The sequence below is a fragment of the Thunnus maccoyii genome, chromosome 16 (genome assembly GCF_910596095.1).
Source record: "Thunnus maccoyii chromosome 16, fThuMac1.1, whole genome shotgun sequence".
Taxonomy (NCBI): Eukaryota; Metazoa; Chordata; class Actinopteri; order Scombriformes; family Scombridae; genus Thunnus; species Thunnus maccoyii.
This window is the reverse complement of record NC_056548.1, coordinates 18,401,016-18,427,399: the sequence shown is the minus strand read 5'-3', so window position 1 is coordinate 18,427,399 and position 26,384 is coordinate 18,401,016. Positions and strand designations below refer to the sequence as shown.

Genomic DNA, 26,384 nt, shown 5'->3' with positions numbered 1-26,384 from the left:
TCCTAGATTTTTCCGAAGTGTGTGTGGCCTTACCTACCAGTGCCCTCTGTCTCCCTAAGGGAAATAATGACAGCTTCTATCTGAAGCCTCTTTTAAGTGGTCGTTACTAGAGCCCTTCAGTTAAGACTCACTCACCCAGACTACAAAAGCCAGGACCACGCCGGGATCAGACTCCTGTCATGAACCAGAGTGAGAAACACAGCATTCCAACCAGGAAAAATAAAAATTAAAGTCTAGCTTTACCACCATCCTCACACCACTAAATGCATGTTTCTAAAAAGGCCCAAATCTATGGGAGAAACAGTTTATTTAATTTGGAAACAACCGCTGCCCTACTTTTCAAGATCTATAGACTCTAAACTTCTAAATTGCCTGCAAGGCTTAGCGTTGATAAAACTATCACTGACCAAATTCAGATGAATTTGGCATGTATGTTACATATTTTCTTAATAAACCAATTTTCCCTGGCTAAATTAACACCCTATAAATTCTGATGAGTGTACGTAAATGGCAAGTCCACAGTCTCTTAGAATAAACCTTACTAATCTGACCCTAATTACAGCAAAGACAGATGGTCCAAAAATTACACATCATCTTTCCTGGCTTTATCCTCCTCTTCATCTAGTCGTCGTAGACTTGGATCTTCTCTTTCACAGGAACAAGTTTGGTTACAATAATGGAAAATCAAGCTAATTTGAGTGGTTTACATAGTTTGTTACATACGTAACGACTATTAGGCTAAGTCAGGTGATACCTGGGTTTCAGTTACACACCCCTAAAGTCCCAGGAAAATTTTCTTAGTCCCATTGAAACCAGTACTGAGACATATTGCTAACGTACAGTGTTTATGGGGCGCAAACCACTCCTCTCTTACACTGCAACTGAGTTTCATTTTTATAATTAACCTTCAATATGCCAATAATAAATTCAACAAACACAATAAACAAGATTGTATTCTATGTGCCAATATATCAAAACAAGACTGACTGTGTAGAACACAGAGCGAATTTTAGACATAGTGTGATTACGCACCAATTCAATGCAAAGACGAAAATGTCTCAACTTGAGGGAAAAATTTGTACGTATCTCAGGGCTTTATGGATGTGCTTCATAAATGTACAGAGAGAAGGGGAAATAGGAAAAAGACTGGAGGGAAATAACAGAAAGAGCTCCCCAGATAGCAAAATTACTGTGGCCCAGATCCAGCCCACACCCGACACTTTCGGCACTTTCATCCAGCCCACATACCGCATGGAATGACGGCACTTGGGCAGTCTGCTCCTGTTTCCCAGATCTGGGCCACAAGCAAGCTGTATGTCAACCAAGAACAAACCAGATAAACCAGAACTGGCCCACATCCAGAATACACATACCTGAGAGCACCACATCTTTACCAAAAAAGGCCCACATTTGATTTGGGATATTTGGGCCATATTAGCTACATGTGGGCCATTTCAGGCTCACATCCATTTTGTCCAGGCAAGAAGGCCAGCAGTGCCGCATCATTGCCCGAAGTGGCCCACTTCCATATGCTATCTGGGTCTGAGTTCAGTCAGAGGCTGAACTGAACACAAACACACAGACACACTCCCATAGACACGGTTGGTAAGTCTGTATTCATAGTAGTAGTAGTTGTCAATTTTTCACTCAAAACCAAAGTACTGGACAAATTAAAAACTTGACCAAGTGATGGCACTAGATGAAAACTCTTTACAATTAATCCTGAGGTGAACATGAAATGTCAGCACCAAATTTCATGGCAATCCAGTCAATAGTCAGGGGCTTCACTGTCTGGGAACTCATGAATATCTGTACAAAACATAGTGCCAATTCATCTGGTAGACATTGAGATATTTCACTGGATACCTTCGACTTGCTGGCTCGCTAAAGGAAAAGTCAGGAGATTATCAATGATTTCATGGCAATCCATCCAATAGTTGAAATAATAGTTGACATGAAATGTCAAGATGAAACACGTTTTATATCGTTAACTCATAATATGTGACAAGTGACGATTGAAAACTGTATGAGATCATAAGTATTAAATTGAGAAAGGGTTCATTTCTGTTTCATAAAAGACTGACTGGCCTATGTGTATTCTTTGCGATACTTTGCTCACAATTTTTCTAAATATATAATTGATTAAGCAGTAATTATAAATGAGTGAAACAAGTTTGGATGTGTTTCCAAGGCACTGGCAAAAATAAACAGTAAATTAGTCTTTGCTTTCGTGCCAGTTCAATTGTAGTAATGATTCACTTCTTGGAGAGGACTAACAGAATAATGATTCTTGACCTTAAACTCCAGAGATTGTTCTATTACATTACAGTATTTGTGCTTCTTCTCTTTGAATGTGTGGTAGTGTTAACTCAATATGAGGTTAAACTGAGTGACTTCCAAACAGAGCAGGGGAGAGAGACCTGTGTTCAGCTTATCTGAACATCAGCAAATTAAGGTAATTGGCTCTCCTCTGAGTAGCCACTTGACATGCTGTTGAAGATCTCCAATAATCACATCACCTAGCTGGGTCACAAGACTGCTGGGAGGCCACAAAGATCTGGACTTTGTTTTCTTCAAGTGTGAAACACATGTCAAACAAAATTAGCTTTTTTTTAGAGGAAAGTATGTCAGTCTATTGATCAAATATCAAACGAAAGCCTTGGAATTTGATGTTGCATTAGCGTCATAAGTTGATATAAAGTGCAGCATTGTAGCTGCATTGAGTATTACACTGACTGCCAAGTGCACGTTGAATGCAAAGTGGATGTTATTAAAAGAGAGAAAGGGGCCATTCATGCATATGACAGCTGCTGAGAAGCTGTCCTTGGCTTACCTTATGGTTGAGGTTTTGCTTTCCCATAACATGAAAAAAAAAAACTTAACTACTTGCCAATTGCCATGAGCAAAAAAACACTGTCAGTATAGTATTTGTATGACTTTTAGAACTCTAATCAAGCATGTATTTCACATTCATTAAGCATTTATTGATATCCTGTGATCAATTTTATTATTTCAAATAGAAGCAATACATTCCATCCTGAAGTTGTCATGGTGTTTCAGTGTGAAACAGCTGCAGGGGTTGATGGATGCTTCAACTGTCATCCAAAGTGATGAAATAAGATAAATAATGGGGATTATTTTATGCCAAACATTTCATTTCAAATTAATTCAAAACAAATTTTGGATGCCTAACACTCAGCAATACAGAATGCGCTATATATTGATGTTCCCCATTAAGGAATGTAAAAATTGTATCACGTCAATCATATTAGTTTTGTTAGACAGTGGAGGGAGCCATTGAGATTGGTAGCCCAGAGCTTCTTCTGCGCTCAAATGTGGGTCGCGTCTGCGGTGCACATCGCCAAATATAACAGCTGGATCCTCTCATGCAGACACAATATCAGATACAGATAGAAAAACAAGACACATGATTAGGTCACCCTCACGCTTCAGTGTTCCCTTGCATCCTGCTGCGATATGTATATCTCTACAGGGCAACAACAGAGTGTGATGGCCCACTGTTTGCGTCAGCCTCCTTCTGGCATTAGGTGTTTAGGACTGTCCGAAGCTAGACCAATAACCAGAAGGAGAGCTTGATGAACTTGTTTACACACTCAAAACATGCATAACACCGCCAGCATGTTCTGAGGCAGCAAATCCAGGGAAGTGTCAACAGTAAAATCATAAAAGCTACTGTACCGTTCAAACAAAACTAATTTGTAAAACATGTGGTCTTTTCAACACAGTTTTAAACTAGCTAAAACCAAAAATCAGTGGAGACGCTACACATCATAGAGAATTATGGGTAATTTTTAAGAGTTACACAAATCCAACCAAGGGGAACACTCATTGAGTGTTTCCTCAAAAAGCACTGATGTGATGTGGATGCTAGACAACATTGCGAGCATGTTTTGGTATGCAGTGGCCACAAAATGGCTCATTGGCCTTGACTTTGGGTCCACTTTATTAAAAATGTCTGTTGGTTGCATTGAGTCACTCATTAAAAAACAGACTACACAAATAATGAAAACAGCATGTATTTGTTATACACTGAGGTTTCAGTGTTTTAGGTGATCTAATGCAATCCAATAACAATTCGTTTCTTTTTAAAGCTTGAAGTGTATTGTTTCACGTCTATATTGTGGACATCTCTGAGGTTGTAGTTAGTGGTTCAGTATAATGCAACATCATCCCAGCCTCTGACAGTATCAACAAACACTGAACATTATATGCTTTACAGAAAAAATAGGGCTGTTGCATTAGATCCTAAAGGTGCACTTGATAATGCCTGTAGTGTCTGATATATTGATAGATTTCTTGGTCATAAACAGCATGATGATTTACAATCAAGCAATTCATATTCTGGACAGGAAATCAATAAGATCACACCACTGCCATGTTCTTAGGAAATTAAATATTTTAAGTTTTGATAATTTTATGAAATTTGCTAACCTTAAATTCATCTATAAATGCCTAAATAACCAGGCTCCTCTCAGGGTTTCAGAAGCATGAGGTGCGTCTGCTGGGTATTGTAAGGTGCCCTTTCGTAAATTCTCACAGGCTGCTTTTTCTGTTCAGGGGGATCAACATGTGGAACCCTTTACCCACAGAGCTCAAAATGGATTATGACTGGGAACATTTTAAACTCAAATTGAAACAGTTTTTAAAGAGGGATCAGTCATGTAGTCATGAGTGATCTGGTGCTTGTTGTTTTCTGAAACTTATATGGTATGTTTGTCAGTTGTTTGTGTTTTGCACTTCTTTGTATGTACTTTGTTGTTGAGTTTTGTGTTATAATGTGTGCGTATGTATTGTTGAGTTATGTGTTCTGTGCTTAAATGTATGTATATATATTGTTGAGTCTTGTGCAATTTCATATGTATTTTACTGTTGAGTTTTATGTGTTTTAAAAGCCCATAGGGACGAGGATTGCAAAAGCGTAGGCTATAAATGCTGTGGTATGTGGCATAAGTTCATACTATATACTTGTCCGTATATAAATAAACATCAAATAAAAAATACTTCTCTAGAAATTGATTTCTTCTAACTGGAAAATATATCCCCCTGTGTTTGCAGACAATACATCTTGTTAATGGCCTCTGGCTGCACATTGCAAACGGACAATGCTGTTGTGATGAAAGGGAGCCAGCCTTGCTGACTCACCCATAGATGGCTGCTGTTGTACTCTCCCTCTGTTTCTCTGCATATCTGTAGTAGAAGCTCTGACTATGCCACGTGGACCCAGGCTACCTGCCAAGGCCTGTCCACATGCCTTGCCACGAGCACTCCGTGTGAGAGCTCTGGAGTAAGCTGTTCGGAAGCTACGTCTGAGAGTCTTGACTTCTCTTTTTCTTTTTTCTTTGTTTTTTGCCCAGCCGTGACCTGTAGTCATCTGCTAGGTTCTGAGGAAAAGGTGCTGTAACACAGCTGTGTGCCGTATACCTACCTGCATGCTGACTCTTGTGTAAGGAAAGGCAATGCAACAAATGTTTTTAATCCTGCAACACTTGCCTTTTAAGATACGGTCTAACTCTTAACACAATAATCCCTTCCTCTCCCTCCTTCTCTGTGAAGTTAGACTGTGGATCTATCTAAAACTGCTCCATAAGAGAAAATGTCAGGTTTGAATAACATTGTTTTATAAATGCCCCAAATACGATATTTGTTTGTATCCAAGTTGTCTTTTGCCTCTCCAGACATTATGTTTTTATTTAGTTTTTCTGGATCCCTAATAGATGATTTGGTGATTGCTGAACATTCCTTAAGTATTAGAGGATTCACTTGTGGGTCATCTGGACTTTTATACTTGCTTTTTCAGAACTGAGGGTGGTCTGGAGCAATCTCTGTCTCACTGATCGAAACCTCCTGATGCATCCTTCAGTCAAAAAATCATGTTGAATGTGATATTGCATCAAAATGTCCACATCACCTGCACTTTCTCAACATGTTGTTAAAAGAATAACCCATAGAGCAATCAATCAAAGGTCTGAAAAACGTTGGTTTTATCTGTTTGAATTTTTTACTGTTCAGGTTGTGAAAGACAACCTTGCACATGAGATCCATCTAAACTGTTGTAAATACTTCACAGTCTATGGCTTTTACTGTGCTTAAGAGACTTATAGGATCATCTCCACCCATCATCATTGTGCAAAGAGAAGGTAACCTTAATGTTTGCCAAATAATGAGACGGACAAAATGTATTCGAACAAAGAGCTTAAGAAGCAGACCATGTTAAATATTTATCAGAAGCATCTGGAGAGAAAAAACTTCCAAGCATCTTTTTGCACTTCTTGTCCCCCAGTGACACGTGCTGTGTATTGTCAAGCACAATAGGCCTATCTGACCTACATTTCAGCTGTGCAACAGTCTTGTACAATGAGGTGGTACTTTCAAATAAAATGTGGGACTGTGAGCATTCGACATTCAACATTTAGGAAAATGCGCTTATTCGTTTTCTTGCCGAGAGTCAGATGAAAAGGTCGCTACAACTCTCGTATCTATGAAGCTAGTGCCAGCAGCTGTCTAGCTTACCTTAGTACAGAAACTGGAAACAGGGGAAAACAGAAACATGACGTTTTTACCATTTTACACATCAGTTTTTGAATGGATTAAAAAAATGAGATATAATGTGTTAATTAGTGAGCTTTATAGGTGCTGGGAGACAGATTTTATTACGTTTGCACAGAGCCAGTTAGGCTAGCAGTTTTATGCTGAGCTAACTGACTGTTCTCATCTAACTCTCGAAATGAACGCTAATAAGCATATTTCCCAAAACTATTCTTTTAAGTGAGCTCAGCCATTTATTCAGACATAGCAACTGTAGTGGCATTGTTAATATTCTAAAATACTTTACCTTATTTAATTTTGGTCACAGAGACAGAAGATTAGCGAATATTTTAAGTTTCCTTTATTGTTAGATTTTTGACTGATTAATCTAGTACCATAATGAATGGAACCGCCAATTGTTAAATCTCAACCATGACAAGGAAAAACCTCTCCAAACCACTTAACACAACTGCTGCTGCGGATAACACCAGTGGGAGAGGCGTTTATAAGAAGACAATAAACTGCGTCTCATGGGAATTATAGGGCGGGGAAGGGTGTGGAGTCTATTCTTCTTGGCTAAGTTAACCTTGTGAAAAACTCCAAGCATGCCACATGACAACCTGACATCTTAATTCTCACCCTGCCGCTGTCCAGCCATCAAAGGAATATCAAAGCCAAAGATGCTGCAATATTAGACTTTTCATATAATCATGAATACAAAGGTGAAAAATATTATTTTAAAATTTATTTTTCAAGCTAAGATGACACATTCATTCACTGATAAGTTGATCAGCAGTGTAAAAAGTGCTGAATGCTGGTTGCTGACCAAAACATGGTCATATCCCTGTTCTGGAGTGGATTAACATATTTTCAATTTTTCAGTAGGGACATGAACATCATATTCCAGAGAGGACAGGTTCTTCCGTAGCACAGAGGATAATTTATACTTGTTATCATCCTGCTGTCTTAGCTATTGGAGAGAAACATATTGTTCTGTTAAAAACTAAATTTACCTTTTAAAACTTTTTATACTAGCTGTGATTTATTTTGAACCCAAGGAACACAATACATGATGAAATCTGGTGAAAGCCTTTAAAATACTTGAACATGTGAAAACTGTTTGTGGACTTTGAGCTGAGGTCAGCCGGTACAATCTATTTTGACCTCTAATACAGCTCACGTTTGGTGATATAAAATAAAAACAAGCCTACATTTAAGATGGATATAATATGACTGAACCTTTTCCACAATTGCTAAATTATATGACCGGACCAAATAAGAAATTTGCAGACTATCTGCTGACCACAGTGTGTTGGTCAAAAGGGCGTTTTCTGCCCAAAACTCTGCTCTCACACTTAACATTTGCTGTAGTTAAAATCATGGGTGCTCATCAGCAACCACACAATGTGACTGAGTGACCTCATAGTCTTACATCAAAATATAGCCAACCAATACACAACGGAAACATAGCTGGAGTTACTATGCAATCACAGAAGGAGTTGAAGCCCTGCTGATTACCGGAGGGATCAGATGCAATCAAATACAGTGAGACAGTGACTGAAAACCATAATTTGTCATTGTAACCACACATTCAAAAACCCACATTTGAAAGAATGACATATGTAATTCTGATCTGTGAAACACACACACACACACACACACACACACACACACACACACACACACACACCCATGTCACAAAACACCCAACACCAGCTCATTCTCATGACACAATCTCCTTTTTCTGGCTTCAAACTGTGGGTGGTGCAGGCATTACCACACAGTGGTACAGTAGGAGGAGTGTACTATACATTAATCCCTTGTGCCAACAGATGTTTTTAATGACAGAAAGGCTTTTTCAGCTGAAGCCTTAAAAAAGGGAGTAAAAAATGAAGAATGCAAAAGGAGCAATGCTGTCATTAACACAATATTAACTGTGTCCAAGGAAAACACTGTACAAAGTTGTGTTTCAATTCCACTCAATCCAGATAATTCAAGTATGGTTTGTTCCTACCTGACCCTTTTCCGGTCATCAAAAATCATAGAGCCAGAGGCAAAGAAAACAAGCCTTTTTCTCATCAGTACTTTCACTATGACTCACCGTGGGGCTATGTGATGGGTGACACTGTGTTTCCACAAATACTGACCCTATTGTTTGTGCCTTATCATTCAGTCGGTACAATATAATATCCACCTGCCACTGCATTGCCATATATGTAGAGATGGAAAAACCTGAAAGACAAACAGTGCCCTGATGTGTGTTTTATCGCTACAGATGCAAATCTAAAACCCAGAATCCACAGACGACCACCTCAATCCCAGTACGCCCTTTTACATCTCATAAAATTGTATATCTACAAGTAGCTGATTGGCTAAAATATATGGGCACTGGTTTTCTTATCCAGTTTACAGTAGCCTTCATATGTAGTAAGCCGTTCTGCATGTGTTAATATCTCCAAATGAAAGGGAAAGCCTTGTTCTTTTTCTGGATCAGGCTCTCCTCAACCTTCACCAGTCCTGTAATTACGTTCTGATGGGGGGCTGACTCTCTACTGTGGCAGTATCCGAGATGGTGCCAGGCCTCACATGTTGTATTCACCGTCACAGGCCCAAGCGAAGGACTTGCTTTCCCAGACAGGCTACTACTAAGGTGACTGCACTGGAATGCCTCACTTTTCCCTCAGAATATCAATCACAACTTATTGGGAAAGGATGTTGCCAAGATCTGAAGTCACATTTTCAAGACCTGACTGATCCTTTATGAGCGAGTGCTCACTAGGGAGAGGAGAATAACTCCTTCTTTCATGTAAGTAAAAGGTGATTGATGATTGATCTGACATTGCCAGAGAACAGGAGACAATAGCAAACATGAAAATCTAAGATTAAATATCTCAGGGAGAAACAGTTTCAGTGGTGTTGAAACAGAGATAATAAAGTGTGATGCTCTCCTCTGTGTTCATTAGAGACTGCCTTGGAATGAGCAGCCAAACAATCAGGTTCCTAAGTTCCTGTCCAAATGGTTTCAGTTAGGAACTCTGACTGGTGCAAACTTCTGCAAAGAAAGGTAACCAAAAAACAAAAGCATATTTACTTTTATGACCACCTTTAGGATTTATGGCCACTGATGTGGAATGAAAGACTGGCTCTGAAAGAGATTTATTGCTGGTGCAGTCTACCTTTAGTATATGCCATAATAGTAAAATGGGATAAAGGTAGCGTAAGGAAATGGCTACTTTTTAAGCACTACAACTGTGGTGTTCACCAACCTTTCACTTTTTATTTTCTACACCGCATGACAACAGTTAAGTGAATTTTTGCTTTTTCGTAAAATGTTTTTACCCTTTTAGCAGTCTGAAAGTGAATCATCTGCAACCAGTTACTTGAGAGACAAAAGTTTTGTGTCATTGTTTAATTCATATTTTACTTCATTTGAAAAGGAATGCCTGCATCAGCAATTTCAACACTAATGGCTAGCAGATGATAGATGGATATTGGGGAATTTTACTTTCCCAAAATTTCTGTAACCATGCAAGATGATTAAAGGGTGGGCAGGAACAGAGGGAAAGTAGGTTATACAAAGTAACACATCCAGCTACGTAGTAATATCACAGTTTTCTAGTATTGGCCAAAAGTCCACTACACATCATGAGGGGTAAGTCTTCCGAAAAAGGTGGATTGTCTGATTTTGAAAAGGAGTTTTAGTTAAAGGGCCACTCTGACGATTTTACGCATGAGGTTCAGTCCTTGTCACAAGGAGTGCTACTCAACAGTTGTATAAAGTCTCCTGTGGTTGGGGAAGGAGATTTCCAAAGTTTGAAAAAATAACTGATATCATCAGGGTTGTCTCGACTTGGACTTAAGACTTACATGTGCATTACAAACTGGAGGTGTGGGGTTTGAAAAAAAGGGTGTGAGGGGGGTTTAGTCCAGTTGCGCTATTGGAAATGTAGGCTCCAGTGTTTTAAGTCAGGATATCTCAGCCTCTGATATTTCAATTTTTCTATTTTTAATCTGTCTCTTCTTAGTTCCTCTCAACTCAACTTAATGGAAGTTTGATACTGTATTGCTGGAGTATCTCTTTAAAGCAACAGTCACAATTATTGAGGCAGCACAGTGTTACAGTACACTCAAACTACTTCAAATATTGATCATGTTTGCATCTGGTCAGGTTCAATTAATTCTCAGTGGCACTGATTTAAACTGAAACTGATTTAGTTTTCTTGTACTGAAAACTAAGCTTGGAAGATTCAGTCTGTCTTAGTAAGACTGTGGATTAAGTGGCAACTGCCACAGTTTGAGGTTGAAGTCAATGTGGAAGTACTGTAAAGTGCAATACAGTACCACTGATGGTTAGATGCTGGCTCCAAAAAGCATCAACCTCTCTCTAGAAATACATACTGAATGGCCCAATAGCATCACGTGACGTTGTAATTACATGGTTTGGCCTCTATGTCAAATTGGCTTCAAAGCCCAGCGCTCTTCCTGGGGGCTTGGGTGTTCCCCGTAAGCTAGCGTTCTTTGTGGTCTGAGGTAGTGGGGTGTGAAAGGCAACACCCTCCACTCCTTATTTGGAAGGTCCTGGCTCCAAACAGAAAAGATGGCGCCGACTGTAAGCTGCAACTCTGGGCTTAAAACTGGCTCCAATGCAAACCAGTGGGTGACGTCACACCTCACTACATCCATCTCTACAGTCTATGATTAAATCTGATTCCCTCAAATCACCAACTTTCTTACCTTCACACTAAAAATGCCTTTGCATGTCCTGTGATGCTTCATGTCACATTCAATTTTATCAAAACCTCAATTATATGCAACTTTCAAAACTACATCAGCTCAAGACATCTGAAATAATGACAGCCCTTATCATCCAAACAGTTACTACATGGCAAAGCATAAATTAATACAGTGCCTCAATACCTTTAAATGTTATGCTTGATTGGTTCAGATGACATTAGACGAATTTAGTGGGAAAGTGAAATTATAAGACTACCAACATAAATATTCAGGACAAAAGGGCATAGATCATGTGCTATTTCAGCATTGTGATTCAAACACTGTTGTTTTTCCTTGTCTTCATCCAACAGTGATAGTAGAAAATGGCACCCTGAGTTCGCAAGACTGTGTTGTAAAGTTTTTATGACTTCAAAAACATAATTTTCCACTGAAGCCTACGCAAGTGATGAGCATGCCATCTGGCCTTGAAGATGCTGTGAGATAAGGTCCTGAGATAACTCACTGAGCTCATGTCTAGGAGCGGGCCCAAACCCAGGACCAAGGCCTGGAAATTTTTTACAGTTAAAAATATCTATGAAGTTGGTTCTCCGCTGTCTGATGTGGTGGTGATGTAAATATCATACTCTAAACTCAGACAATATACAGTTTTTAAAGGGTAAGCATTACTTTGTGGTAGCAGTACGAGCTTCATTTTAAAAAGATTAACTATATGCAGTAAATGCAACTCAAGGTATGGGCAAAATATTGGGAATAACAAAAAACACTGAAGAGATTAACAATGAATACATAAACTAAGCATTAACTTAATTATCATGTTATAATTAAATATTAAAAACGCTTAAATACATCAGATTTACCACATGGAAATAATATAAAATTCTTACATTAATTTTAGCAGGAACAAATAATACACAGCAGGCTTTATAGTATGGCCTTCATATGGAAATGCGTAAAAGTGAGCCAACCTCCAGTTCCAAATTATAGCATCTTAAACAATACTATTTTCTCCCTCTTACGAATAGGGGTGTAACAAAAGATTTTATGGGATGTTGCCATTGATGCCCTGCTGAGCTGACCTTGTAATGAAGCTTAATGACCTTGCCTCAGAGCAGCCTTGAATAGTGTCTGGAGGCACTGATGGAGCTCTATGAAAACCCATTGCTATTATAATGTAGACATAGGGCTGTTGGATACATACCTGAGACAAGCTTACATTTGTGTAGGAGCTTTGCACAGAGAGAGATTCTTCAACAGGAAGGAGAAGGCGAATTTTGGAGTCAATGTCAATCAACTGCTCCAGGTCAGAGGGTTGCGGGGTGTAACCCTGGCCTGTCAGGACTGACACAGCCCACATGTCCTCCTGGAAGAGAAACATCACTGAAATAGGTCATCGCCCGCTGGGTATAGGCCTGTTTTATTTTGTGGCTGATAAACATTATCTATCTATTAAATATTTAGTAACTTTGTAACAGTGATGTCTGAAACAGGGAAGAGGTACAAGCACATCTGGCTGGTGATCGGGGTGATCTCTCTTCACCACACATCATGCCAACTATATGGTCAACTGCCAAAACATAAACAATTGCCTGCTCCTCACAGTGACTGACTGTCCCAGTGAGACTCCCATTATATCCAAAGGGAAGCAGTGGGTGGGTGGTGAGCTCATCGGGGTCCAGTGGTGAGATAAGATCTTGCAGTAGGGCTTTCATGCCAAAGAAGATCACAACTAAAGAACACAGCTGCAACCTTTGAACACTGAGGAAAGCTAGATCAGCAAACGCCAACAAGGTGGAGCACAAATCCAACACAAAAGGCCAAGACTGAATGAATTTGAAACCCACAAATTATTATGTTTTATACCTACAGATGCTCTGATGGTCTAACCATTGCAGAGCTTCACTTAGATTTGGCAGCAAACTTCAATTCTAGACCTAAGACAGATGTTGGTTTGTTGTTTGTGTTCACATGCATTTCTTTAAACCATTTCAAGAGACACAATATAAAAATGTAAAAGAAAGAATGATAGAATCATACCATCACTTTCAATGGGACACAAGACATCAGAGATGTAAAACACAGCCATAGCAATAAGTTGTACTTTTATCCTTTACTCTAGACTACTCAAGATTCGACCCACTGATGGTAAAGTTATGTTAGCTGAGTTGATATTAAACTTTGAGAAGAAAACGCAGACAGCTAAGTAGGTTGAAAACACTGGCTGTGTGTCTTCACAGTCACTGGTTCCGGCTTTAAAGGAATAATTCGACAAAGTTGAGGAGATAGATGAGAAGATCGCTCTCATGTCTGTCTGGTAAATGTGAATCTACAGCCAACAGCCAGCTAGCTTAATTAAGCATAAAAACCGGAAACATGAGGAACAGCAGGCCCAGTTCTGCCTGTAAAACATTCATTGTCATTTTTACACTTGATTTTTTGTCCCTATTAAATAAATTAGATATAACATGGTAATTTGTAAGCATCAGAGCTGGTGGTAGGCGTTTTTTGTTACCTTGGGTCAGAGCCAAGCTAGCTGTTTCCTCCTGAGCATCATCTAACTCTCGGCACGAAAGCAACTAAACGCATTATACTCGTGCTGAACTATTCCTTTCAAGCATGAAAACTGTTTGTACAGCTGCAACATCATCCCGATGATGATTATAATCACCTCTTTTGCGAAAGTATCATCATCAAGCAGTTGTTCTCTAATCTCCATAGTGAAGTGAAAAAATACTGCTTTTTCCCTTCACATATTATCGACCCGAGGCCAAAGATAAGAGATGAATGTCAGTAAAATATACGACATCCCCTACTGCAGCACCAAAATGTGCTACGATTACTGACTGCTACTGATTTATTGCCTCACGTTACTAGAAATACATAAAAATTGTGAGCTTGTTAAGACGAGAGTCAGTGACATCAAAAATGTGCATGAGGCAAACTTATGTGGCCCAGGGGAATCTGCCAAGAACTGGGTAAAGTCCTCAGAACTCAAGACCTATCGCTGACAAATTCCTGGTGACATAAATAATGTGCTTGCTCCGTTATGGTCATTCATAATAGCATGCCTCGCAATAACAGGAAGTCTTCTTCCAGCCAATAAAAAAAAACCCAGAGCATCTGCACTCCCCTCACTTTGGTATCTGCCACCACAATTACTGCAGTGTTGTTCTAAAAGTCAAGGCAAACATCATAAATAGAGCAGCAAGACTTTAAAAAAAAAAAACCCTGGCGAGCCGTCTCACGGATGCAGAGCTGTCGGGGTCAAGCTAAATGGAACCGTATGTGAAAGGTAGGTATGTTCCCTCTCACTTCCCAACACGCTTCATCCCATCTGACTTCAAACTGGCCTCACAGCTGCCAAAAGGGCTATTGAGGCAAATTAAAAGTAAAAATAAAAAACATTTGAAGTTAGCATGGTGTAGGTGGGCTCACAGTGAGATTGTCTACTGCTCCAGGTGGCACAGGGTCTCAGATGATTAAAAGGAAAACAAGAGGCCTCATTCTCTTGGCTTTAAGCTCTATCAGCACACTCTCACTTTGAGTAGCTTATAAAAAAGGGCCATATGAAAGATTCTGGCTTCTGAATTTCACAGAACACAGAAGGAATTGTTATGAAAATTTGATTATAAAATGAATCCATAACATGTGGCATTCCATGTGAACTGCATCTGGTTCATAATCTGAACTGCTTTGAGCAGTCAGGATCTTCTGCCCAGAGGCTATCTCAACTGCCAAGCAGTCATCAAAACATGAATATCTGACCAGTGTTACTCCATGTGCTATGCTCTGTAGGCCAACGTGTGGCTGAGCTATTGGGCCTCTTCATTTTTAATAATGTCATTCAAAAGGCCAGCTGTGTTAGATAATGAAACAGATTCCAATGACTAAAAGCATGAGAGAGACAATTTATAAATGCACAAGATTGTATTCAAATGCAATGACCGAACACTGGAAACAATATTAGCCTTCTATAAAATATTAAATATACCACGTAAGATATGTTGATGTTGATAGCAGACAGTGAATTGGATCATCTGCTGCGATGCTGCTCCCCAAAAGACCTCTAGACACGAGGGGGAAGTATTAAGGAACTTGAAAAAGAGAGACTCAACCGACAGCATGTGTTGCCTGTTAAGGCTTCATGTCAGCCTACCTCACTGTCTGCGCCTCTGGCACTGTCCTCTTCCTCTTCGTCTATTTCTTGGAGGAGCTCGGCCAGACGCTCTTTCTCCGCCTGGGTCAAAAGCACTTGGCCACCCTCACCACTTACCAGCTATTTCATTACACAACATTTGGAAAAAAGATATTGAAAATCATTATTCACATCACATTTCCATTCTTTTTCAGAAGTGCCTTTGTAGGCTTAAAATGTGTCTGTCTCTTGAACTATCGAGACAAATCTTTTCCTTGCAGAAAAAACAAACAGCCAAGAGTTTCGCCCCAAGTCATGCGATATACCCCATAAGTTCATTTGGCCTAACGTGAACTTTGACATACCTCAATGTTTCTCTTGACAAAGTCCCTCTGTTTTTTCTTGCCTTCGGAAGCTCCATAGCGGCTGCCTTCAAATTGCTCTTCCCCTGTCTCCTCACGGCCTGCTTCAAATGATTCTATCGTGCTGTCTGGCCTCTTTTCACCTGTCAGGCATACCAGACTTTAGTTTCCAGAAGGTAAATATTGAAAAAGTAAGCCAAAGCTCTAATAATGATGATTTGCTAACTCTGATAAAATCATTAACATTTCTGTTAGTATCATTTTTCTAACTATAAGTTCATATTTTTATCTTTTGATTGACATAATCAAAGAGTTAGCAGCCAAAATAATCCTGAAACAGGGGCTGAATTGTAAAGAATGAGACTATTCTAATGCTAGACCTGCAGGGTGGCATAGAGGCTGCAAAGACCATTCCCACTCACTATGCATTTTAAAGGTTTAAGTTCCCACGATAGTGTTTCTGAACTGAGCAACACACTGAATTCCTCAAAGCTCCAAGTCTGCTGTTTTGTAGCAAATAAATTAAGATGCTTTTCCTTTGTGGATCATATCATATAAAGACAAGATTTTGATCAGGAAATTGTTTATATAAGTAGTACAGTAGGTATGCATTCACATTTGGAAAACAGCTTTAATGACTTAGTGCACTCTAGTCAGCACCAGTCCATAAAGGAGTGGAAAAACTACTGATGTGAGTTTCCTAGGCTCATGGCGCCATCAAGTGCACAATTCAGGCAATACGACCAAAAGCATAGATTTAAACAGCCATGATTAAAACATGCATGGTGCATTTTATGTTTTGTTTTCATTAGGGCTGCAACTAACAATTATTTTAGTTAGCTGTTGTCATTTGCTTGTTTTATCTGACAAACAGTTCAAAACTTTCAGATATTCCATTTACTGTCATATATGACAAAGAAAAACAGGAAATCGAAGCTGGGAGAGAAGCTGGAACCAGAAAATGATTGGTACTTCTGCTTCAGAAATGACTGAAACGATTAATCAACTACCAACATAGTTGCAGATTAATTTTCTGTCAATCAACTAATCGATGCAGCTCTAATTTTTACAAACTTACTTAGCCCCCCATGTTGCCTGTCTCTGTCCTGCTCACAGTCAGAAACCTGAGTTTTAAACACTGGCACAAAGTCGTCCTCCTCTTCAAGCCCTTTAAAGTAGAAAACATATTTTACATGTCTCACAGTGACTGCATCATGTGCTACACCTGTATACTGTTCCCCATACTTACCAGTGGGTGCTTCCAGAGCCAAAAACAATCTTGTGTTCACAGCTTCATGAGGACATTCAGAGCGACCTTCGGGCTTATTCTGCTGTAGAAAAATTCAACAGCATAGCATCATCACGCTAGTCAAAAGTACTGGTGTAGTAAACGGGTAATGTAAACAGAGTGAACACAATTCTGTGTCTACCAGTAGCTCTTGCCAGAGTTTTGCTTTAAGTTCTTTCCTTTGACGCCTGACTTCTTTTTCTCTGCAGATCTTTGCAGACAGTATTTCATCAAGTCTTCTCATTTCCTCAATGGCCCTCTGTAGTTTAGCATCTTCCTTCTCTTCGTCAGTTATTTCAACATCACACTGACCTAAAAGAGGCACACATATTCACACAGTGCAGCTTTATCAATACTGGACCATCCTGAATAATGATACATTTTTAAAACTGAGAACTTCACTGGACATTATACAGAACACTAACCTTTGTCAGGACAAAAGGTTGAGGAGTTGATTATAGTTTCTTCAGAGCTGCTTTGGCCCTACAGGGAATTGTTTTGTAAGGTTATTGGAAATTCAGTTCAATAGTTTTTAAGTTAATCACCAGGAGTTCTGTATTGACAGTGTATCTTCTTTACTTAATTACCTGAAAATCAGCAGCATCGTTGGTCAAAACCACAAGGGAAAATGGAGTTGTAGGACAAAGTCTGTCACTATGAGGCAATGACACGCTCGACACACGGCTACCAGTTTGCTCACTCGATGCAGGTCTGGAAATATCCTCTAAACTACCTCTGATAATCTCCATGGTGGTGTGATATCCTTCAGTTGTATTTCAACAAGGAAAAACAACAATAAAGCTCCTGCAGTTCTTAAATAGCTATTAGCTAAGTAAAGAACACTTGTCAACACAAACTTTCTAGCGTTTTCCGTCCATGTTTGGTAACTATGGACGCAAAGACTCCCGGATGTTGTAACTATGGAAATATGCATTTGTTACTATGGATACGGTACGAAATCGAGGCAGCCCAGCTGATGCTTCAATCAATGCAGTTAGCGGTTAGCTGTAGCAGTTAGCACCGCTCAGCTCGTCAAATCATATTTTTGTGGTGTCCACAGTAACGTTAAATGTCTTCGGTGTAGCTGAGATATTGTTGGTAAATGTCTACAGTGTGAGAAAGCGAGGGTGGAGGATTTGAGGCCGTGTTTCTGTGGTAAGTAACGTTAACCAGCAAGCGCTTTTTTAATGTCAAGCTAGCGTTAGCAAGCTAAAAAAGGCTAATATTGTTTATGTCAAAAGCTACGTAAGTTAGCTAACCTAACAATGAAAACCAGCTATGCTGTACTGTGTTGGATATTCTGTCATGTTCTGCCATGTAGATGGTAGCACAGTTATCGTCAGCATAATAGACCCGGTCTATCTCTATGTGTATCTTTTGTTATCAAACCTAGCAATTTTAGCGAATAGGGAGTCGATGGGAATAGATGTGTAGCCGCTGAGACGGAACCGTTCAGAACCAGAGAAAACTTATATTCTGTATGTGAGAACTGTAGGGAGGAGTTTCTAATTAACGCTAGCTTCCTAACTGCGTCGTCTCCTAGTTGTGTTCTCAGTCCTGTCATCGTACCACTGTCCCAGAATCACACCCATTTTCTCTGGCAGCTGTCCAAGCTCTGCAGAGTACCTGCACCAGGCAGGTGTCAGCGTGTGGTCAAGGCTGTTAGGGATTGCTTTTTCATCACCAAATATTCATATCTCTGTAATGAAATGATTGTATGATCCTTACAGGTTGAGTTGACTCTGCAGGGGAAGATGTGCAATGGAATGATAGAGTCAATATCAAAAGCCTGTTGGGCCCACACCTCAGCCACGAAACGGTTCTTCTTCTTGCTGCTGGTACTAACAGTACTGTCCACTGGGCAAGGGTCAGGTAAGAGGCAGCATTTTTCTGCACACAGTCATACCATATCAAAGCTTGAGTTGTGACTGTATTGGATTAACCTTGTTTATCTTGGCTGAGGAAATATTATCAAATGAGCTTTGTTATGACATACAGTTTTGACTGGTATTGTAGACCAAACAGATGATTGTCAGGGAATGCTGACAGTGAGTGTGTTTGCTTGATTATATGAAGTACAATGTTTACATTGTTTCTGGTTAAACTGAGCCAGTTCTACTTGACAGAGTAACTTAATTAACCGCCTGTAGGAGCTATTTATTAGTTTGTTTAGTTTGGTTGTTGTTTTACTAATAATAAATTAGGCAACTGAGGTTATATAGGGAGGTGGGCCTATGGTTTTTTTTTTACCAGTGCAGGGGAGGCAGCAGGAACAATGATTTATTTGTTATTTTGTTTTGCTTGCTTGTTTTTCAAGAGATAAACCATAAGAAATGCAGAAACTTTGCATGCTGGTCAGTGGCCCTTTGACCCTAAGTTTGATTTTTATTTCTGAGAAATCGCCACCACACCGCCTATAAACACTGATTTCATAATACATTAGATTATCCCAGCAGATATATCATTAGTAAGCCTATGACCCCTAATGAATTATACAGAAGACATTTAAAACAAGAGGTCAGCTGTTTTAAGATTTATGTTTGAATAGGCTGTCTGAAGAGTTGTGGAATATCTTGAACTTTTGTACGTTGTTATTTTGAATCAGTGAGGCTATTATTCATGCACGGTCTAAAAGGGGGAAAAAAGATAAACCATGTTATTCTGGATAAAACATACTGTGGACAAAATAATTCACCCCTCTGACACTTAAATGTAATTGGAACAAATGTTGGTTTTGCGACCCATTAGGTTAAATAGATAGTGGTTTAGATTTGTATTACAGTTGAACCAGTATTTTCACAAAATACTGCTTGTTTACAGTTCCAGTACTACAGGAAAGACTAGGGATGCACACATGCGATCTGCTGGATTGGTATTAGTGCAGATATTGATCTGATTAAGCAGAGTGGATATTGGCCATCAGTTGGTCTGTCCACCCATCAGCACTTTGCTCTACATATGTTGTTCATAATTCACAGTGTTGAAAAGATTAACCCTACTGATTGTGGTGACCCACTGACCTTTCCTCTGTCATCACTCTCACACCAAAATGTCCCCCTTACACATGATATTGCATGTGTAAGGCCACCCTAGCATGAAGGCTGTAAGAAATGGTTGTTTGAGCTGTTTAATTTATATGCATCATAACGGAAACAAGATTTACCATGGGGAGTATTTTTTTTTTACTAAATGGCTGATTTGGAATGCAGATTAGTAACGGGCATGCCAGTATAATTCAAATCATGAAGTTCTTTTTTCCTGTGTAATATGTTTATCTTTTTATTCTATTAAACCTGAAAAAATACAGGGCATGTGGTCAGCCTGAATTAAATTTAGCAATTTGCAAAGAAGTCAATCAAGATTACAGCTTAAGTGCTATATCAAATTTTATTATTTCTTATCTTATTTATTCTTAAAGACTGTAATTACAACTGTCTATGCTGTCCCTTTTTTTAAGGTTGTTTAAGACCCTTCATGGTGCAGCATGGCTCAGCTAATCTGTCAGAGACCAACATGAGCTATTTCCCCGTGGGCACAGTACTGGAGTACCACTGTGACCCTGGTTACCTGACAGACGGACCCAGCATCCTCACCTGCACCGCACTTGGACACTGGTCCTCTGAACCTCCTCGCTGCATACGCAGTGACGGTAAAGACAAACCTCCTCATTTCTAGCTCATCCTGTAGCCACACAGACCCTCTTGACATCAAAAGTGTAACCTGAATGAATAGATAGTATTTACAGTAGGGATATTATAGTTTTGATTTTTTTTTTGTCAACATTTACATCAATTTCACTTTCAAATTGTAACTTTTATTTTTATTCCAACTGATGTTTTTAATACCTACAGTTTGTTTACTTTATAATATTGATCTGGATTGAGCATAAACAAGCTCAACTGTTCCTGTAAATGCAATCAGGAACATATTTGATTTGATGACACAAAGTGACTTCACAGGAGGTAAAATACATTTTTTTTTCTCAAATCAACATCCAGCAGCTGTGATAATGAAAACAGTCGTAGTATGACCAATGTGCCACCCAAATGGAAGCATACTTAATGGATGGGAACCAATCACATTTTTACGACAGATACACAAAGAGAATATAGTGACACATTAGTGACACAGCAGTGAAGTTGATGTATTTATTGTTTTTCCTTTCTTTCCATGAACAGTATGCCAGCCTCCATATCAGCCAGACAATGGGGGCTACACCTGCCACCCTTCACCCTGCCGAAGACTTTCTCATGGCACTGTGGTTGAATATTTTTGTGATGAAGGCTATATTCTGAAGGGAGACTATAAATACCTTACCTGTCAGTATGGGGAGTGGGACAGCCTAATGCAGATCAGCTGCCTCATGGAGCAAGGTAAAGGTTATTAGATAACTTAAATTAATTACTAAAATAAAGGTAGATAAATATAATCCAAAAATACCCTTGTGTTGAATGAATAACTCTCCGTCAGCCTTAAAGGTAAACTATGCAGGATTTTCCTAAAAAACAATGTATAGACTCATACAGAAGTAATCACTCTCAATCATCATTTATGACGCACTAGAAGTGTGTGCGGTGTATTAACTGCAGAGACTCTGCCCTCTGCCTGTATTTTCTTATTTTCTTATTATTTTGCTGTGTTCAGGACGGTTCTGGGCATCAACCTTTGGCCAGTGGGTGTGTAGCCCCCAGCCAGTAACAACATGCAGGCTCTGAGGTTGGGACTCATAGCATAGTGAACAGGTTACATCGCTGTCTCCATCTCTCTCCTCTGCTCCGCTCTGCTCTCTGTTTCTGTGTCGTGGATGTAGAAAGAGCTGTGTGTCTGCTTGACTTAGGGCAGGGCTGAGCTGCACACAAAGAGAGCAGAGAGGCCACAGCAAGCAGGATGAAGCTCTGCATTCAATCAAAATCTGGCAATGCGGCACCGTCCCGCAGGGTTGTTAGGAGGTGTGGGTGTGTTTATCTGGGCTTTAAAACGTAACCACCGTGAAACAATCAGAAAATAACATTTTATTGATCTGATTCACTGCTTTGTTTTTGCCTCTCATCATTCACTCTCTAGCTCAATTGATTCTCTCTCTCTCTCGCTCACTCTCCCTCGCTCACTCAGGATGAGGGGTCAACTTTGAATGCTGTGTGTTTACAAACACCAACCGACAAATTCTGCATAGTAGACCTTTAACAGAAAATGAACACTACAAGCACTTTTTTCTCTCAAACCAGGCATAACATATTTGTTGCCTTAAATCAAGTGAAAAGCAGTTTCTTAGAATTTCTTCTTCTTTGGTCTTCTCTTCTCAGGATGCGTGAGGCCATACATGGTCCAGAACAGCTGGGTAAACCTCACAGAAACCAACAGGGGCTTGTTCCCTGTGGGTACAGTATTGCAGTACAGCTGTGACCCTGGTTACCTGCCAGACGGACCCAGCATCCTCACCTGCACCACGCTGGGACGCTGGTCCTCTGAACCTCCTCGCTGCATACGTAGTGGTGGTAAGATATTCTGTCCACCTCTGACTTTCCTAATCTGTAAAGTAATGAAGGTCACTAGCCTAATTTAAATTCCTTCTCTCAGAAGTAAAAACATCTTTTCTTTCAGTCATATTTTAATTATCTGGCACTTTAATTCTATGTAATTTTTAGCCAATGCTGGTGTCTTATTAACAGAAAACAGCACAAAGCACTTTTAAAGTGGGGCAGGTACTTTATATGTTTTTTTTTCCTCCATCAGCATGTCTACCCCTCTCTGAACCAGAGAATGGGGGCTACACCTGCCATCCATCCCCCTGTCGGATGTTTTCCCATGGCACTGTGATTGAGTTCTTCTGTGACAAGGGCTTCGTTCTCAAGGGAGACTATAATTACCTGACCTGTCAGGATGGACAGTGGGACGGCCCCATGCAGATCAGTTGTGTGATACAAGGTTGGTCAGTCATCAAACTCAGATCTGTCGCAAGGTTAACTGGTTGTAAACATCCACCAGTGGACAAAATAATTCCCCAAAAAGTTATTTTAATTATTTGATATTTTAACTCTATTTTACCTGTGTTAAATGTTATGCCTTTTTACACTGTGGAGCAGTGTAAAATGTAAGTGCTATATAAAGAAATCTTATATTTATTGTTACAGACCATAATTACAGCTATTTACTGTATTTCTGAATGTTGCTTTTTGAATGACCCTTTTATAAGGTTGTACGAGACCCTTCATGGAGCAGCATGTCTCAAGTAATCTGACGGGGACCAAAAACAACTCTTTCCCTGTGGGCACAGTACTGGAGTACCGCTGTGACCCTGGTTACCTGCCAGATGGACCCCGCATCCTCACCTGCACCACACTGGGACACTGGTCCTCTGAACCTCCTCGCTGCATACGCAGTGACGGTAAAGAAAAACCTCCTCAACGAGCTGTTTGCATTACTGACTCAGCCTTCAGTCTCTGATCGTACAAATGGACTCCATAGGAGGTCAAAGACACATTTTGTGTCTCAAATCGACAGCCAGCAACTGTGATAACGAAAACAGACATAGTATGACCAATGTATTACCCAGATGGTACAAGTTTTTCCGACAGACGCACAAAGAGAAAGTGAGATACTGTGTAAGAGACATGTTGATGGCATATGCCATGGAGAACATAGTGACACATTATGGACACAGCACTGCAGTCGATGTATTTATGTTTTCCTTTCTCTCCATGAACAGTATGCCAGCCTCCATATCAGCCAGAGAACGGGGGCTACACATGCCACCCCTCCCCCTGCCGAAGACTTTCTCATGGCACTGTGATTGAATATTTCTGTGATGAAGGCTATATTCTGAAGGGAGACTATAAATACCTTACCTGTCAGTATGGAGAGTGGGACAGCCTAATGCAGATCAGCTGCCTCATGGAGCAAGGTAAATGTATCTGAGCTGATATTTGAATCATTAAATCATTTGAAGAAACTACAAAAATAAACGTAGATGAATAGATTTATAGAGTTCTGTGTAGATAACCATGTTGACTGTTTATCTGTCTCACAGACAGCGATCCCACTTTACCACTGGGGATGCCCGCCTTGTCCATAGTGTCATCCACGGCTAGTTCTGTGGCCCTCATCCTGCTTCTGGTGGTGCTGTTTGTACTTCTGCAGCCAAAACTCAAGTCCTTCCATCGGTGAGTCCGCACTCATAATCATGTTTCCTTTTTTACTAACAGCATCTGTGTGTAATTGAAAGCAGAGTATACTATAGGGAACGTACATTGAGGAAACTAGTCTTTAAATTTCTAACAATCCTCTGGTCCTCCACACTCAGACGTGATCAGGGGGTGTCCGGCCAGCCTGTGTCAATCATGGTGGAAGGGGTCCAGGTGACTCTGCCCTCGTATGAGGAGGCTGTGAGTGGTAGTGGTGTCCAGGCCTCATCTCTCGGCTCTGAGTCTCGTGTCCAGATAGTGCTGTCTGAGGGTCAGCACGCCACAGCGCCAGAGGCTGGCCCCTCTCGGCCTTCTTCCCTCAAACAGCAACATTCGGAGATGGCTGTGGTCCACCCTGTATCACAGTCTTCATCCTCCTCATCACCCACACCCTCATCCTCTACCTGGGCTCTGGAGCATGCAGGTGCTGCAGCTCTTCCATCCTCACAAAGAAGGCCGTCTGCAGGCAGCGACCAACACAGCCTGACTCTGATGGACTCAGAGATGGACTACTCTGATGGTAAAGCCTTCTTCATACACATTTCATACATGACTTGTTTAATGTCCCAAAATTGTTCTAATTGCTCACTTTTGTTTTCTACAGATATGCCGTTACTGAAGGAAGCCTGAAACATGCTGCAGCCTTTGAACTTACCCGAGACAACCAGCGCTGCTGCTGACCTGTGCTGGTGAGGGATGCCTCTTGAGAGTTCGTCAACACAGCTGTCAACACACACAGGCCCAACTAAAGAGGCACCGAGTGAAGCTGTGGGTCACTCTGAGTAATTCCTCTGACCATCCCAAAGGAGAACAGAGAGGGAATTCACATGTACATACATGCTTACATTTTTTTTTATAGGAATTCCTACACTCTGTATGTATGTCTAATGTCTGAAGCTCAGTTTGAAAACACCGAACAAAAAGAGAAAGGAACAGACACTTCTGAAGGAATGTGTCATAAAGGTTGTTGAAAAAAATGACTGATGTATTTCAGTCAAACAGGCAAAGCTGCAAACTTATTTTGGGGGCTAATAATATCATCAGTGTCTTGTTTACTGTTTCTTTTCTTTAAGCACATATCACATCACACATCAGCAAAGATGCATGAAGGCCAAGTAAGCTAGATTGTTCTTACAATATCATCTTTTAAGAATTTTGTCATTATGAGTCAAATCATAATTTAAGTTGTTATTAATCACAACTCCTGTTCCACATGTAACTGTACAGAATAAGGCCGCTTGTTCACTCTGCTGCGTTTTTCATTTGATTGAGGGCAAACATTTGAAGTGACTCTATTGTTTCAGGCCTGCATTCAAGAAATTTCTTCCCTTCAAAGAGCTGCATCTCCAAATGTATTTTCTGCACACTCATATTCCTGCCCCCTGATGGCCTTAGCTTTCCACTTCTATGCACAGGTATCTATACTATTTAAAATAAGGAATTTTAAAAATGAATGTCAGTTAAATGCCTCCACTGCTTAGTGATAATATGTGTGGCTTTGTCAGACACATCACCTGTACACCAGAAAATATTATCTTAATTTATTCAGGCTGTTCAGAAATTCCTGTTTTAAATGGGAAACTATTTATTTTATTTGTGGTCCAGAACGCTGTTGATCAGCCATGGCTTCTTTTGATGCTTCCACAGCTCTTGGAAACTTTATAAAGTAGGTCTTTTCACTTTTCCGCTTCTGTTTAAAGTCTACTGCAGGCACATTATATGTGACACTGTAAAAGTTGTTGGGAAGATTCGACACAAAAAAATGAGTAAATGTATAGCTTGGTGTAATGTCAGTGTTCACTTTGTTTGACTGTCCATTGAATTTACTTTTGGACTGTGGGACGGATTTTGTTTTTTTGTTTTTGTGAAGATGGAATTTTAATATATGTAAAGTTTTAAGTTAAGTTTACTCTGTACATACCATATGAGCATTTTGATTAAATATTATTTGAGGTGTGCAAATTGCTTTTATCTTTGTTTTTCCATTAAACTGATTCTCTACATCTTAGTCTAACTACCTGACATCTTTGCAGACAGTAGGTAAAGAATATTGACACCATCTGATACTGACCTTTCTTCAAGGTTTGACATATTTTTAATGAAAGTATTTATTAATATACAGCACAGTTCTTCAGTCTAAA

At 39.9% G+C, this 26,384-nt stretch overlaps 2 protein-coding genes across 8 annotated transcripts in view; one reads left to right on the top strand and one right to left on the bottom strand.

Moving 5' to 3' along the window:
- fsip1 (fibrous sheath interacting protein 1) overlaps positions 1–17,813 on the bottom strand; it is a 30,390-nt gene extending 12,577 nt beyond the window's left edge. The window contains exons 1-8 of one of the 4 annotated variants that reach the window (XM_042388406.1): positions 17,650–17,813; positions 17,488–17,545; positions 17,205–17,374; positions 17,024–17,105; positions 16,853–16,942; positions 15,778–15,917; positions 15,434–15,553; positions 12,479–12,640 (exon numbers count right to left, since the gene is read on the bottom strand). In XM_042388406.1, the coding sequence (XP_042244340.1) occupies positions 12,479–12,640; positions 15,434–15,553; positions 15,778–15,917; positions 16,853–16,942; positions 17,024–17,105; positions 17,205–17,374; positions 17,488–17,545; positions 17,650–17,811 (984 nt within the window). In that variant the 5' untranslated portion in view covers positions 17,812–17,813. The remainder of the gene's footprint in view (positions 1–12,478; positions 12,641–15,433; positions 15,554–15,777; positions 15,918–16,852; positions 16,943–17,023; positions 17,106–17,204; positions 17,375–17,487; positions 17,546–17,649) is intronic. The other 3 variants (XM_042388408.1, XM_042388407.1, XM_042388409.1) reach the window with 3 other exon arrangements.
- Positions 17,686–26,198, top strand: LOC121880844 (sushi domain-containing protein 4-like). Of its 4 annotated transcripts, XR_006091650.1 has the most exons (12): positions 17,686–17,771; positions 18,793–18,934; positions 20,520–20,711; positions 21,241–21,435; positions 22,366–22,557; positions 22,796–22,987; positions 23,256–23,447; positions 23,769–23,963; positions 24,090–24,222; positions 24,363–24,763; positions 24,848–24,932; positions 25,548–26,198. XR_006091650.1 is itself a non-coding variant. In XM_042388403.1 (11 exons), the coding sequence occupies exons 1-11, from the start codon at positions 17,727–17,729 to the stop codon at positions 24,871–24,873; spliced, it is 1,905 nt and encodes a 634-aa protein (XP_042244337.1). In that variant the 5' UTR covers positions 17,686–17,726; the 3' UTR covers positions 24,874–26,198. The 4 variants fall into 4 exon arrangements, 3 of the variants coding, with proteins under 3 accessions (XP_042244337.1, XP_042244339.1, XP_042244338.1); XM_042388403.1 differs by having other exon boundaries at positions 24,848–26,198; XM_042388404.1 differs by lacking the exon at positions 17,686–17,771 and adding an exon at positions 18,131–18,217 and having other exon boundaries at positions 24,848–26,198.
- Positions 26,199–26,384: the final 186 nt, after the last annotated feature.

Coding starts and splice junctions, on each gene's coding strand:
- LOC121880844 (XM_042388403.1), top strand. CDS start 17,727: ATGACACGCTCGACACACGGCTACCAGTTTGCTCACTCGATGCAG. Junction 21,436..22,365: donor CAGCTGCCTCATGGAGCAAG/GTAAAGGTTATT, acceptor TTCTCTTCTCAG/GATGCGTGAGGCCATACATG. Junction 24,223..24,362: donor AAACTCAAGTCCTTCCATCG/GTGAGTCCGCAC, acceptor CTCCACACTCAG/ACGTGATCAGGGGGTGTCCG.